Raw genomic sequence first — 15,329 nt, 5'->3', positions numbered from 1 at the left:
GTGAACAATAAACAAAAAATCTTTGCCTCATTACAGGATATAATATTGATTGGGAATGGGAATGTCAAGGTCTACTGTCCTTGAATATATTAAATATATAAATGGCAACAGCATTCTTGTAATGTAATGTTGATGTAGGCTAGTATGTACACAACAAAACACCATACAGTACAGCATTTGGGAAAGGTGCATCTGAAGTATGTAATGTCTAATAAACATCTTTCAGGGCACTTTTTGGGGATTGAATGTGTTTTTTTTTTTCTTCTTCTTCCAGGTGGAAATAATAATAATATATTCCATATCCTTACAGGTGGCAGGTTCAACCTCCTGTCTGCTTTTAAAGACGTTTAGAAACAGCTCTAGGTCTTTATTTTATGAGAAAAGCCATGCTGGGAATGTGCCAGAGTGGTAAATTCTCAGCGCTAGGAGTGGTCGATCCCCACTAGGACCTCTGGCCGAGCAATTCTGAATTATGGCTAACTGAACGACATCTCATTTCCACCACCTGAGACAACGGTGATTAGATCTGACCTTGAAAGGGGAGACAGCAGATACGGACGCACTGCCGAGCGTGATTAAACACAACAGCCTGACCCAGCATTGATTAGTTAATAGCAAAAAAAGAAAAATCTTCTGCTCAAATTGGGTAATATGAAGAAGATTTCCATCACAAAGTTAACCTTTAAGTCTACATATATCAACGTTTAGTGACAGAGAGGCTTTGGGCTGTGGCCTCTAAACAATCACCATTTTCATGACCTAATTTATGGTATTGATTAACCTACATTATGCTCCCAATAAGGCTTGCGGATGCTTTCTGTCTGATTACACTGTCCTTGTTTAACCTATTTTGCCTGAGGTTGCTACATCCCCACTAGCAGTTTCATCACACAGAACATGAGCTGAGAGATGTTCGAGCAACACCTTAAGTCAGAGAAACCACAAGGGGTATTTGGCTCGTGATACCTTTGAGAACTACTTTGGGTTGGGGCGATTTAATGTTCACTATTTATGATTTGTCGTCTACCAAAACAAATGCTCACCAGAAGGGACACAAAATGGCTGCAGAGTGGTGCAAATTATAGTCACAATCACATCTCCATGGCCTCAAAATGCTTCTTAAAGATGAGGAAGTGGTGAAGATAACATATAATAACTTGATTAGGAATATCAAGCATCACAACATTGATTAATGCGAGGTTTATACATGTATATTTACTCTACATGACAATGTATTTTTGGGTTACAGCTTGGAAAACACGCTTGGAAATCATGAAATGAGTTCCCCTTAAACAATTATTTGCATGGAAGCATGAAAGATTACAAAAACAGGATTAAGGACTGTCTGACCACTGAATACTGAACGCAGTGTCCTCTTACTGATACTGCAAACTCATGGTTGAATGCGATTTCCTGTTTGCTGTAAGCCTGTTGTTTGTTTTGCTAATGTGAAATTGTTTGTCTTAATGTTTTACTGTTTAGTATATCCCAAACTTTATGCTGCTGTCTTGGGTGTAGGACGCCCTTGTGAAAGAGATTTTGAATATTAATGGGAATATTCCTGGTAAAATAAAGGTTAAATAAAAAATAAAAATAAAAGGTTCCCCAGTTTGAATGTAGATTAATTCAAAATCCTCAAATACATAATAAATCTCTTAATAATAATGTAGCATGTCACAGTTGCAGGTTACTTGCTTAGACTACAGTTGTTTGAACGTGTAAAAGAAATTGGCTTTAAGTAGTTTAAACCACCTTGGAGTCCCTTAACTTTTCAGATTGTGAAGCTGCTTAAATAAATATGGCTTTAGGCTTTTTATACAAATGGGTGTGTCTTTAAATCCTGTGTCCTGAATCTGATAACACGGATCCCTCTTATTTGGTTTTTGGCTGGCAGCACTTGAGGAATTTAAACATCCACCCTGTACTGTCTGGATCCATGTCTCAGACCTTGGAAATGTAGCTCGGATATGTCTACATTTCCCCTGTGAGTTTGAATATATATATATAAACATGCTGTTGAGCGAATGGCAAGAAATTCTACTAGATATAGACTATTGGAAAGTATGTGAACAGGACCTGTAGTTTGACATTTCTAAAATCATTTTTAAAAAAATGTATTGTGGAGGACAGTGTAGGCTTTTATCTCTACTCTCCGCCTCTTGAAGTCTGCCCTACATCTGACTCCTTTTGGTCCTTTGCAGTTTGCACAGCAGCCTGTGCTCTGCCCCACATTTTATTTTGGCGATTCTCACCACCACCGCTCCGTCGCTGCGTAAAAGCCGCCGCGCTGCGCTTGGACATGTAGTTGATTTGCGCACAACGACGTCTCCAAAATGGACTTAAAATCCAAACTCCTCAAATCCATCTGGTACGCTTTCACATCGCTGGACGTCGAGAAGTGCGGGAAAGTGTCCAAATCGCAGTTAAAGGTAAGCAGGGAATAAGTATGTAGTCATTTTAAGATCAGGAAACTGAGACCGAGGGGCGTCCACTGCAGCTCAGAGGTTTCTCAGACTTTAAAGGCGCTGCTTTTCCCTTTAAATTACCTTTTCTGGCTGAAGTCAAACCAAAAGTCTCTATAGTTGTCTTTATTTGTTGTGAGATTTTAAGTGACTGTGTGAATCAGAGCTGTAACCCGAGGGTATAAGCGCACAAACGCCCTAGAAGCCCACACACACAAGTGCAAATATTTGAAAAAGCCTTAAAGACACGTAACCTGCTCAGATTGAAGGTGAGGGTGGTGTGGACCCAGTATCAGCTTCAAGCTCAAAGTCCAACCTTTTCTCTGGCCCAGAAACATAAATAGTGACATAACACCACCTCTGTCAGGGTTTCAAATAAAATAGATCTTAGTTTGCCATCTTTTCCCTGCAGTGAGTGCTATTTTTTCTGTTATGTTGCTTTCAGTCCAGTCCCTACATGCCTAACTGAGCCCCCAGAGGAGAGAAGAATCCAGGGAAATAGCAGACAGCTGTCCTAACATGCTTACTGACTGAGGACTAGCTGTCTGTGCCTGTGTGTGTTTGTGGGTGTATGAAGTGATAAGGAGAGCAACTGAGGAAAAACCTTGTGTGCCGACGTTCGTACACGTAAAGTGACATGGTATCTATATATTATGTCTGTGTTATGTCTCCAGGTGCTTTCACACAACCTGTACACGGTGCTGAATATCCCACACGACCCTGTGGCTCTGGAGGAGCACTTCCAGGATGATGATGATGGGCCGGTGTCTAATCATGGTTACATGCCCTACCTCAACAAATATATACTGGATAAGGTACTGTCCAAATCACCTCCTCAGTGGCAGTTCAATACAGAAATACTAATTATATACATTTTTATCTGTGTATTTATAGACATATATATATAGTGCTTTGAGCCTGTATCTTTTAGTTTAGTTCTTTATTATTTGTCACCTAAAGTGCCTTTAAGTATCTTAAAAAGTCTCCTAAATGTCCAAACTTTGGACAACACTTTCTGCTTTTTGCCCTTATTATTATTATTATTATTATTATTATTATTATTATTATTATTATTATTATTATTGTTGTTGTTGTTGTTATTGTATTGATGCACTTTACAGGTCTGTATTTTGTAAGTTATTGGTAGACAATGCCAGTAACTTAAACATTACATGACCACTGAGACATATCTGTTTTATAGAACTATTAGGGAGTTACTCAAAACTCAACTTGCTGCTTATTATGTTTGACTTTATATCCTGTAGTACTTGTATTGTATTTGAATTATCTAAGTGGCTTTAAGTATCTTAAAAATCACTCTATAAATACATTTTTTATTATCATTGGTAATGCTTTAAGTCCCCCTATTAAGCATTTATAAGCAGTCCAAAATGTTAAATAAATAGTTTATGACATTAAACTGTGGTTATAAGCAGATATAAGTGTGTCCATTAATGTTTTGAGTTTGTGAACAATAACTTCACCTCAGATATATTTGACATATTTTATATTATAAAACCTTGTTTTACTATATTGTCATTCTTTATGTATTTATACACCACGGGATGAGTTATAGCCAAATACATTAATGAACACTGCTTGCAACTACATTGTAATCTGTTATAAAACCAGATATGTGTTTAAAAGGGATATTTTACAATTAAACAATACATTTAATTGCCAAACAATTGACATTAACCACATATTACATTTTGATATGTATATTTCTCTGTAAATTATGGATATATTACATAAATCATGGTTACAAATAACAGCATACATACAAAAAGAATAAGAATAAGGGTGAACATACATGTATACATGCTTAGGCACACATAAATGAGCCCCACTGCTCCACTAGGTGACATCGTCCTGCATTATAATGACCTATAAACCCTATTTTCTGTCTTTTCAGGTCAAAGAGGGGATGTTCGACAAGGAGAAGTTCGACGACCTGTGCTGGATGATGACCCGGAAGAAGAACTTCAAGGGAGTATCACAGGAGACGCTGCTATCGGAAAGAGACTGTTTCAAGCTCTTCTGCTTATTCAACCTCCTGTCTGAAGACCGTTACCCACTGGTGATGATACCAGAGGAGGTAAAAGATGTTGAGAAGAGAATTTAACGTGTGAAAAGATTTAAGGAGCAACTTGATTTAAGCGATTTGATTGACACCTGATTTATTAGGGGATGGCTGAAAAGATTTATTATTAAATATTTATCATTATTTAATGTAATTTGTCAGCCTGAGAGTATACAATGTAAACATTTTGACTCTGTACAGCAAGCAAAAAGGGTCCTATTTGGATTTAAAATACGCTCACCAGGCAAATAGAGATAAATAGAGCAATAAATCATGAGGCACTTTCACTGTGATCTCCTAATTGCTAGAAAGAAATATTATGCTCCACATAAGCCCAGCATGTGTCCCAACAAAGTCAGAGCATTTTCTCAGCAGAAAGAAGCAAGTGCAAGTAAGTAAGTTAATGAGTATCTTCCTTCCTGCACTTCCTTTTGGTTTCCTGCCGACTGAGACAAAAATAAACTTCTTTTGTACTGTCAGCGCTGTAGCTTTTCCTCTGTAAAGGTATATGTTGCAGAAATACACTAATACATGTTAGTATACTCAGTATCGACCGATATCAGCAACAGCGTTGTAGCTTTAATATTGTTTTTACTGTCAATATCTGTTTTTGTGATCTTTTCTGCGAACACGTACAGTTTTGTGATATTTGATTGCTTTAAGGTGGAGTACCTCCTCAAGAAAATCTCCACAGCAATGAGCGAGGAGTGGGATGGGAAACCCTTGGAGGACTTAATATCCCAGGATGCCACAGCGCAGGAAGAGGGCATGTCTGTATGGAGCTTCCTGGAGCACATGGGTGCAGGCCGGCTGCTGAGGGTCACCAGTGCCGAGGCCTTCAGTCTGGCTTTGGATGAGGTCTTTCTGGAGATGTATCACAATGTGCTCAAGAGGGTGAGGGTTTTTGTGTATCTTTTCTCTCTTTTTAATCCACTGTTTGTCGTCTGTCTTCTCCATTTGTCTTTCTTTCTTGTTTCCAGGGTTACATGTGGAAAAAGGGACACGTACGTAGGAACTGGACTGAACGCTGGTTTGTGCTGAAGCCCTCTTCCATGGCTTATTACGTCAGCGAGGACTTGAAAGACAAGAGAGGAGAGATCCAGCTCGATACGAGCTGCGTCATAGAGGTGGGTGAGGAAATGTAATGTAAACACTGCATATTTAATTATATGACAGATAAATGCCGTGCTTTGGATGTGTTACAACACATAATTTCTTTGATCCTTGTACTCTGATATCACGATCTAACCATCAATCTGAAATGTGTTATATTCTCTGAGTGTGAGCGCTTCCTCTCTCTCTGTCGTCTCTCAGCCTATTCCTGACAGAGAGGGAAAGCGCTGCATGTTCTGTGTGAAAACCCACAATAAAACCTACGAGATGAGTGCGCCTGACCAGAGACAGAAGGTGGAGTGGACTCAAGGTGTGTTGGTGTGTATATGTGTTAGCATACAGAGTCAGAAGTTAAATTTTGACTGGAGTGACTAATCATGTGTGTGGTCGCCGGTGGCTTCTAGTTAAATTCCTTGGTTTCACATGAGATATTTTAAAGAAATAGTTCAACATTTTTTTTTCTTTTGCAATGAGGTAGATGAGAAGACTGATAGAATCTAGGAAACGAGCTATAATTAGTTAATTGAGTGAGATTCAGATATTGCGGTAGGTCGATTTTATTACCTGTTGGAAGGAGCTAGGCAAGCTGTTTCCCCTTGTTTCCAGACTTCATGCTAAACTAATCTAACATGCAGCTTAAACATATCTAACTGCAAGAAAGTGAATAAGCATATTTCTTATCACTTGTCAATCAATAACTATGTTTAGTACCGTCGCTTTTGTCATATTGGTCTTTTTGTTGTCAAAGTTTGAGTGTACGTAGGTGGAGGTGGTTTCATTATCTGTGGCCATCATGGTTTATTCTATTTATGGCAATGTCTGTCATCATCAAGCATATTCACATCATTCTGTTTGACTCACTTATTCTTGAACGATGATGATGATGATGGTGAGGAGGGGGGTTGGAAAATTTATTTTTAGGAAAAATGTATTTGTAGATCTTTTTAAAAATGTATTGTTGTTCTCTGTAAAATGATATTTTCAGACATTTTACAGAGAACAACAATAAATTTTTGCAATTGGAACCAGAGCATGTTTGTCATTTTTGATGTTTTTGATGTTACAGTTGCTCAAGTTGCTAAATAAGACCTTCTAAGAAATAGAAATAGCAATAAAAATGTTAAAATATGGACTTTGAATTACAATTTATATAAAAATATAAAAATATAAAATAACTGTATAAAAAACATGTACATGTATATAAAAATATATAGAAAATAACTTTCAAAAAATTTGTATATACAGTATATAACAGAGGGGTAATGAATAAATACTAATCGATAACTGAGCACTTATTCCAATCAAAACAAATATTTCTTTAAGATCTTGTGTGCTACCTCTCCAGCTATTCAGACAGCCCTCCGTCTCCAGAGTGAGGGCAAGTCCTCCCTTCACCATGAACTCAAACTGAAGAGACGGGTCCAGCGGGAACACAGCCAGCGGGAGCGCAGCCGGAGCGCCCGGAGCAGCTGCAGCAGCCGGAGCAGCCAATCAGACGACTCCAACATCCAGGAGCTGGAGAAGACGGAGAAAGAGAAAGACAGACAGGATTTAGAGATAGAAAGCATCATACAGGTAAGAGGGGAAAGAATCGGTGGAGTTAAAATAATGTAAAGTCAATTATAACCTTTCTGTATCTGTGTCTCCCAGCATGCACGTGAATTGGAAACCAGACGAAGGGAGGCAGAGGAAAGAGAAAGGAGGAGACAGAAGGAGGTGCAGATGGAGCTGGAGAGACAGCTGAAAGAGGCCGAGACGGTAAAGAAAGTTTTCCAGATGACAGTCTTTATTTACAATTCGCTGAAATGGGATTAACAGTCCATCCCATTGACTTTGTTCTCTGAAAACAGCACAAAAAACGTTGGCATTATAAAATTCAGGCTTTAACCTTTAGTGATTTTTAGTGATGGAGAAACCGTAATGACATTCCTGGAAAAGGTGATTCAGGAATAGGTCAGTTCTTTCCACCCAAATTATGTGTGTGCATGTGTGTGTGTGTCCTAGCTGAGAGACAGCATGCAGGCAGAGATGGAGGAGAAGGCCAGGGAGGCTGAGCAACAGAAGAAGAGGATCCAGGAGTTGGAGCTGACACAGCGGAAACTGGAAGCTGCTCTCAACATGGAGATCCAGGCTCGGCTGGAGGAGGAGAGGGCCAGACAGGAGCTGGAGAGGTTATCTTTTGTCTTTATATTCTCTATTTTGGGGATAATCATGCAAGTTTTGGGCCTACAGTTCCTATAATGCTTTGGAGGTGTGAAGTGTGGGCTAAAACTTCAGCTCTGTTGTTTTTAACCTATTATTTGTTTACATTGACGCAAAATTGGCACCATTAAAGTAAGCCAAATTAGCTTTTAGTAGCTCATGTTTGCAATGTATCCATGTATGTACACACAGCTATTACTGGATCACTCTGAGACTGAAGAAAACCTAAAAACATGATGATTCTCAGGCAAATTCCAGACAGATTTATGTATGTTAACTTTTGCTCAGCAGCCACAAAACAATAACTAACTTCCTTCTGTTCTCAGAGCATCAACATGCACCTTTTCCATTTACCTCATGCTGCATCTTTGCCTCAAGTCTCTCCTGTTTAAAAACCTCTAAACCAAACCAAACTACACAGACATTTGCCTTTATTTTATTCTTTGTCTTTCTTCTCTGTTCCAGGTTGCTGCAGGTGGAAGAAGAGAAAAAGAAGCAGTTCCAGCTCCTCCAGGAGCAGCAGAGGGCCTTGCTAAGCCTCACCCCCTTACAGGAGGCCTCAGACGGCAGTACGGACCAGGATACCCCTTCGGCTCTTCACTCGGCCTCCCAGGAGCTCCAAGATCTGCGGGCTTCTCGCCAAAGGAGCCACCAGCACCTGGAGGTAAAGAGACATTTGGATTGGCTCAGTGTGCCACATGTTTAATACTATTTTAAAAAAACATACCTGTTTTCTTATTGCAGGAGGTACAAGAGAAGCTGAGGAACGCCAGTCAACACGTGCGGCACTGGAACGTCCAGCTGAACCGCCTAATGACACCCGTCACTCCTGGAGGTGCAGTATGCTCGTAATCTGGTCTGTTTGGGTCTGATTAAAGGGGCAACGCAACAACTCTTAATTAAGTTGTCTGAAGGGGAAACATACAGCCTACTGATATATCAATAAGTAATAATCTTAACCTCCTCCAGGGGTTATAATAATAATATTATTTTATATATAGCACTTACTGTTAATCACAGTTACAGCCTTTTTGGTTGTGTCTGTATAGCTTTACACAAAACAGAGTAAACAATGAAAAATGCTACAATAAGATTCAGATAATTTTCCATTAATGTTGTATTGGTAAAGAAAAAGAGTGAAATTCAGAAATTCAGTTTTGGGATTACCATTTTTAATTAGAATTTTTAACATTAAGTTAATAATGTTTTGTTTGTTTTTTCACCGCTAAACACCATCAAAATGCTAATGCTAACCTGTACTGTGCTAAATTTATTTATTTCCTATTATCCTTAAGAGGTGGAAAATACTGAGCCCATAAAATCACCAAAAGGAAATATTTTTGTATCTTGTGCGCACAAGTTATTTAAATTCTTGCTGCTCTTGCAGAAGTCTGAATGTCCGCCAGATTCTGTTTAGAGGGATATGGACACTTGAACCAGCTCACCCACCAATAACATAGCAAATTGATTGCTTAAATAAAGCAATGAACACAGCAATGTTTCAAACATACTGGAGAAATCAGCAAACATATGCCTATAAAGCCATAAGAAAAGTAACTTGTGCCCATAAGTTAGTTAGTTACTAGATACTAACTTATAGGCACAAGATAAAAAAAATTTACCTTTTGGGACTTTAGGGGCTCCGTAGGAAAAGCTTTAAAAGTTGAGTATGCAGATAATAAAAGTAAAAATCAAAAACTAAGCATTTGTTCCTTGGACGATGATGCAAAGTTCTACCAAATTTGATATTCAGCTAACAAACTAACAAACAAATATCACCTAAAATATAACCTACTTTATCAGATAGTAAACCCGAAAGTCAGATGTGTCAGTGAATATCACAAAGGTTAAATTTTTTTGTAATTTTTTTGTTTGTAGAACGTTTGGAACATCGCCTATTATCAAAACGCATGTGTCCCAAAAAGGAAGGAGCGCTGGCCAGTAACGAGTTCGTCTCCAAATTCAAGATTAGAGCCGATCAGAACAGCCAGACGCCAGAGGACAGCGAGAGCCTGGAGGAGCAGATGGAGGCCGCCAACCTGTCAGATGGATCGGACGAATCACAGGGAAGACCCAACGGACAATCGTGATGTCGACGGTTGAGGGGAAGTTTGGAAAACGATAAAAGAAATTCTCAATATGTTTTAAAACCAGAGAGTGGAAAGTGGAAGGAGAAAAAAAGCCATTTACAATACATAAAAAAAGGTTTGTATTATATTTATATGTTGAAATGTACACTAAGATGAAGAGTGATGATGACCAGCACAATGCGGTGAATGACAAAGATCAACAGAGACTTACAATTTTGTATAATTAAGTTTATTGGTGAATAATAAAACCTCATTTTGTGATATTTTGTCTTTTTCCCTTAATGAAATCTGTTGTAACTAGTGGTGGAATATAACTAAGTAAAGGTAAACTTAAGGTACTTGTTCTTTATTTTAGCCTCTCCTTTTCATGCCACTTTCTACTTCTACTCCACCACATTTCAGAGGGAAATATTTTACTTTTTACGTTTATTTTAGTTACTTTTAAGTTTTTGCATAATAAAACAAATGAAGATGTTATAATATTTGTCAATGAATCAGTCTGACAGAAAAATTAAGAGACATTTCCTTCTCAAATGTGAGAATTTGCTGCATTTCTTTTTAATTATTTTAACATTTTTCATGTGTTTTAACATAATTTTGAGGTGTTGACTGTTGGTTGGATAAAACAGGCATTGTGAGAGTGTCACTTTGGGCTCTTTTCAGTTTTTTTTTTGGTTTTTTTTTTTTTACAAAGAATCAATGAATCAAGAAAATAATCAGCAGATTAATCCATAATGAAAACAGTCCTATTCAAAATATATAATCATCTCCAATTCAGCTTTTATATTAATGTATGAGTACTAATAATCTAATCCTGTAAGATATAATAGTGTAACAGTCACAGGGGACATTTTTCTACATTAAATACTTTTTATTTGTACCTTCAATTAATAAGTAAACCTCTCCAAAAAATTGTATGGCATTTCATAAAGTAAACATATGAATAAGAAACAAGAATCAACAACAGACCACAGAAAAACAAACAAATAAATAAAAAATAAACCCTTTTTTTTTTTTCTTGACATTGCATTGAACACATTGTAATTGCAGGGCTCTAATTGTAATTAGAGTAATCAGAGTATTTTTACAGTTTGGTGTTAATAACTTTTACTTCCTTCACCACTGATTATGGGGAGTGATGTGGTAAATGTATTTTGTGGATAATATAGTAATAATAATGGATAAAACCATGACATATTGTGACCTGAGGGTGGCGCCACAGCAGGAAGGAACCGAAAAATAACCCGGAAGAAAAATAAAATGAACCCTGTGGACTCCAATCAACATGGTGGCTCCCAGGATTGGTTCATGCTGACTGTAGAGAGACACAAAGTTTGAGTTTTTGCGTTAATTAAGTTACAGTTTGATTTCAGATTATGGGTCTATCTTAACCGGGTGGACACCCTTTGTTACGCCATGTTGGCATCAGTGGTTTTCAGCCTCACAGCAGCCTCCAGAGGGAAGGTCAGGTCGCTGGTCTCCCTCAGCCGGAGCCTCTCCACCGATGGAACCCGCCACCTCACGCCCGAATCCACCGCTCTTCTCCCGGACAGCGAAGCCGCGGAGCAGCGGAGACCCAAAAAAGACCCAAGCGCCCGCTCCGTACTCCTCTTCCCCGGGCAGGGCAGCCAGTTTGTGGGCATGTGTAGAGGACTTTTGAAGTACCCTAACGTTAAAGAAATGTTTGCGGTAGCCCAGAGGATCCTCGGGTACGACCTGCTGTCTCTGTGCCTGGAGGGACCCGAAGAGGAGCTGATGAAGACGGTTCACTGTCAGCCGGCGGTGTTCGTCACCTCACTGGCTGCGGTGGAGAGGCTCAACCATGAAAACCCCCAGGTAGCTAAAGTCCCCTAAAATGTGAGGGTTTACTATTTTTCTTTCTTTTTTACTTCATTGGAAATTTAATCTTTAAATTTTAGACAACAAAACAAGGAATTTTAACAGATCACCATAGACTGTGAAGGCCATTTTCATCACAATTAATTAATTAAAAGACCCAATATCTAATAATCAAATGTGTATTAGTTGCAGCACTTGTCCCTTTAATAATATTATTTGTGAATAATATTTTAGATTAATGTTTTTCTGGGTTAAATAATAGCCACAGCCATTTAGATGACAAATAAAACTACAATTATTAGAGAAAAAACTAATAATAATGATTACTTGAAGTACAAGCAATATCACAACATACAAAATACTTTATCATAAGTTCATCAGCAAGGGATAACAACAAGCATTCTTGTGAAACACTGGATACTCTCACCTTGTCAAGCCTTAAAATTAAACAATCTGCTAATTTTAACAATTATATACACTGTTGGGCAGTTTTATTTATACAATGCATCATATTTTAAAAGCTAATCATAAGTTATATAAAATCTTAACCTGCAAATTTATTGCAACTGAAATAAAGAGGAAGTGGTGGAGCTAATGTTAGGAACTTAATTTGCTGTTCAGCATTTTAACTTATAAAGACAAATGTTATTTTATAAGGTGGTCATGCTGTATGTTTTGGTTTAAATTTAAATTTAGTAACTCATAAATACAACTGCAGAATAAGTGTAGTAGCACAACATTTCCCTTTTGAAGAGTAATGGAGTATGAATATAAAGTGGAATAAAATGTAAATTCTCAAGTAAAACACCTCAAACGTGCACTTGAATGCAGCACCCTTATAAGACGTTACTTATGTTTAAGAGGACAAATCCAGTTAAAGGACAACACCTCAAGAACCATTTAGGATGGACTGTGACTCAAGGGCAGCCGACCGGTGTCTTTTAAGCAACGTGTGCGTCCCTCATTCACATTAACTCTTACTAGAAGTGTGTGTGTGCTCATGTTTTTACTCCTCTGTCCACAGGCCATTGAGACGTGTGTTGCCGCTGCAGGTTTCAGCATCGGAGAATTCGCTGCCCTGGTTTTTTCCGGTGCCATGAGCTACGCACAAGGTAAACACAACATGTGTCCTATACTTATACTGCACAAAGACGTAAATGGTGTTAGTCAGTGTGTCATATATTTATCCCGTCTGTGTCTTCCAGCTCTGTATGTGGTGAAAGTACGTGCAGAGGCCATGCAGAAAGCGTCAGAGCTGGTTCCTAGTGGGATGCTGTCAGTCATCGGTAAACCACAGGCTCGTTATAACTATGCCTGTCTGCAGGCTAGAGATCACTGCAAGAGTCTGGGGATCAAGGACCCGGTCTGCTCGGTGGCCAACTACCTGTTCCCTGATGGCAGGGTCATCGCAGGACACCAGACGGTACAGAGCATTGTGCTAAACTCATACTGACTCCTCTTGTTGATATCTGTCTCATCGTTGCTGCGTTGTCTTCCCAGGCTCTGGATTTCCTCCAACAAAACTCCAGAGCGCTCCATTTCATGAGGGCCAGTCCTCTCCCGGTCAGTGGGGCTTTTCACACTAAGCTGATGGAGCCGGCTACTGAACCCCTCAAAGAGGTGCTCCAACAGGTGGAGGTCAGTCAAACTTCATGATATATTCTTCATCCACTCTTTGCTCTAATAGTCTCTTTCTGCTGTGGCATAGAAATCCAGAAAGCACCATGACAACCAGCATTTAATAGGGTTTTTAAAAGGATTCTGAGTTTATTGCTTATTTCTTCCATTTTGGTATGTTTGTAAATTGTATGTGTGGTTAATGTATATGTAACATATACATACTATACATACATACATACATACTTGTAAAATATGGTGACACAATATCAATAAATGTCCTTCCATCCTTAAGGCACACACTTATTTTAGACCCTCAGGTCTCAATATGTCATGGTTTTATTTAGTTTACAGACGGATGTGATCAATCTAGGGATGCACAGTATGGATTTATTTTTTCAGACGACACTGTAATCAATGATTACCTGCTTCTGATGGTCAATACCATTGACATAACCGCTAATTTCATGTTTTTATATTTTAAAAAGAAGCTCATAACCTGTAGTTTATGCATCCTTGATTGCAAGAAAGGCTAAAGTGATTTAACATTCGATAGATCTGACCTGATGTCACTACTGATTTCAGTAAAGTTTATTAAAAAAAACTTCACAAATATACTTTCATAGAACATAAAGCCTGTCAATCAGTTTTGCATAAGAACTCAAAATAAGTTATTATTTTAATGAACTGATCATTTATTGGCTGTAATTTAGTTATTAGGATCATTTATAATAATATAAATTTCCCATTATCTGCCAATAATGTATTCATTGTGCACTCCTAGATTAATCTATCCCTCATGCTTTTTTAAGACAATTTGCATACATGGGAATCTCCAAAACAAAAAAAAAGCAAAAATGTCAAACGTGTGTTGGTTACAGGAGGATTTGATGCTTTCCTTTGTCATATATAGTAAATTAAACATCTTTTGTTTGATCTTGGAATTGTTGGTCCAAAATCTCCATTTTGGGCATTTTCACTATTTTCTGACATATTAAAGACAAAACCAATTGAAAAAATAATTGCAGATTAATCGATTAATGAAAATAATCGTTAGGTGCAGCCCTGTAACAAACCTATCATTAACCTACAATTGTGTGTTATGGAAGTAAATGGAGAAAACATTTAGGGGTCACAAACCCTTTAATATTAACTTCATCTACATCTTGTTCAGGGTTTCTGCAGGTTTCAACAGGTTAAAGACATTTTAAAGACCTATTTTAAGTCCATCCTGGCAAAAAAATTACAAACGATAGAAAGGAAAATCTATATTTCTTCCATGTCTGTTTTGCTTTGTAGTTGTTACAGCTTGATTAATACACACTTCTCCCAAAAACACATCAAAGACCTGTAAAATTAATATTTATATTTGAAATATTATGGCCTAAAATTCAGATTATAGAGCTACCACTCCTGGAAAAGTTGCACACCTCGACTGATTTAGTTCTTCTACATCTAACGCCGCTCTGTTTTTCTGCCCCCGTTCAGATCCGTCGTCCTGAGATCAACGTGTACTCCAACGTGGATGGCAAACGCTACATGAACGAGAGCCACGTGCGCAGGAAGCTGGTGAAGCAGCTGGTGTCGCCTGTGAAGTGGGAGCAAACTCTGCACGAGATCTACGAGAGGGCGCAGGGAGAGAAGTTCCCTCGCACCTACGAGGTCGGCCCGGGGAAGCAGCTCAGAGCCACACTCATAAAGTGTAACAGGAAGGCCTCCACGTATTATGAAAACGTGACAGGCACCACTAATGAAGACTAATAATGCAGAGATGTTGACTCTGTGATGAAAACAGCCAAGCAGGAGGTCAAAAAAATGTGTGGACATGAACCTGCAAGCTCCTGTGGTTGCTTCTTACCGTCTTTTTTTGTGTTGTATTGTGTAATTAAATACCTGTAGTTTTTATTAAAGAAGATGACAAAA

At 38.4% G+C, this 15,329-nt stretch overlaps 2 protein-coding genes across 2 annotated transcripts; both read left to right on the top strand.

The window, feature by feature from the left end:
* The first annotated feature begins 1,872 nt into the window (after positions 1-1,872).
* On the top strand, positions 1,873-10,213 carry def6c (DEF6 guanine nucleotide exchange factor c). Its single transcript, XM_051392749.1, has 12 exons — positions 1,873-2,429; positions 3,137-3,277; positions 4,378-4,560; positions 5,209-5,439; positions 5,526-5,672; positions 5,860-5,968; positions 7,004-7,233; positions 7,309-7,416; positions 7,663-7,829; positions 8,326-8,524; positions 8,605-8,695; positions 9,739-10,213. The coding sequence occupies exons 1-12, from the start codon at positions 2,334-2,336 to the stop codon at positions 9,948-9,950; spliced, it is 1,914 nt and encodes a 637-aa protein (XP_051248709.1). The 5' UTR covers positions 1,873-2,333; the 3' UTR covers positions 9,951-10,213.
* Positions 10,214-11,215: 1,002 nt separating this feature from the next.
* On the top strand, positions 11,216-15,329 carry mcat (malonyl CoA:ACP acyltransferase (mitochondrial)). Its single transcript, XM_051392750.1, has 5 exons — positions 11,216-11,786; positions 12,814-12,901; positions 12,995-13,212; positions 13,290-13,427; positions 14,895-15,329. The coding sequence occupies exons 1-5, from the start codon at positions 11,367-11,369 to the stop codon at positions 15,165-15,167; spliced, it is 1,137 nt and encodes a 378-aa protein (XP_051248710.1). The 5' UTR covers positions 11,216-11,366; the 3' UTR covers positions 15,168-15,329.

This window comes from Dicentrarchus labrax, unplaced genomic scaffold (genome assembly GCF_905237075.1).
Source record: "Dicentrarchus labrax unplaced genomic scaffold, dlabrax2021, whole genome shotgun sequence".
NCBI lineage: Eukaryota > Metazoa > Chordata > Actinopteri > Moronidae > Dicentrarchus > Dicentrarchus labrax.
This window is presented reverse-complemented; position numbering and strand designations above follow the sequence as displayed.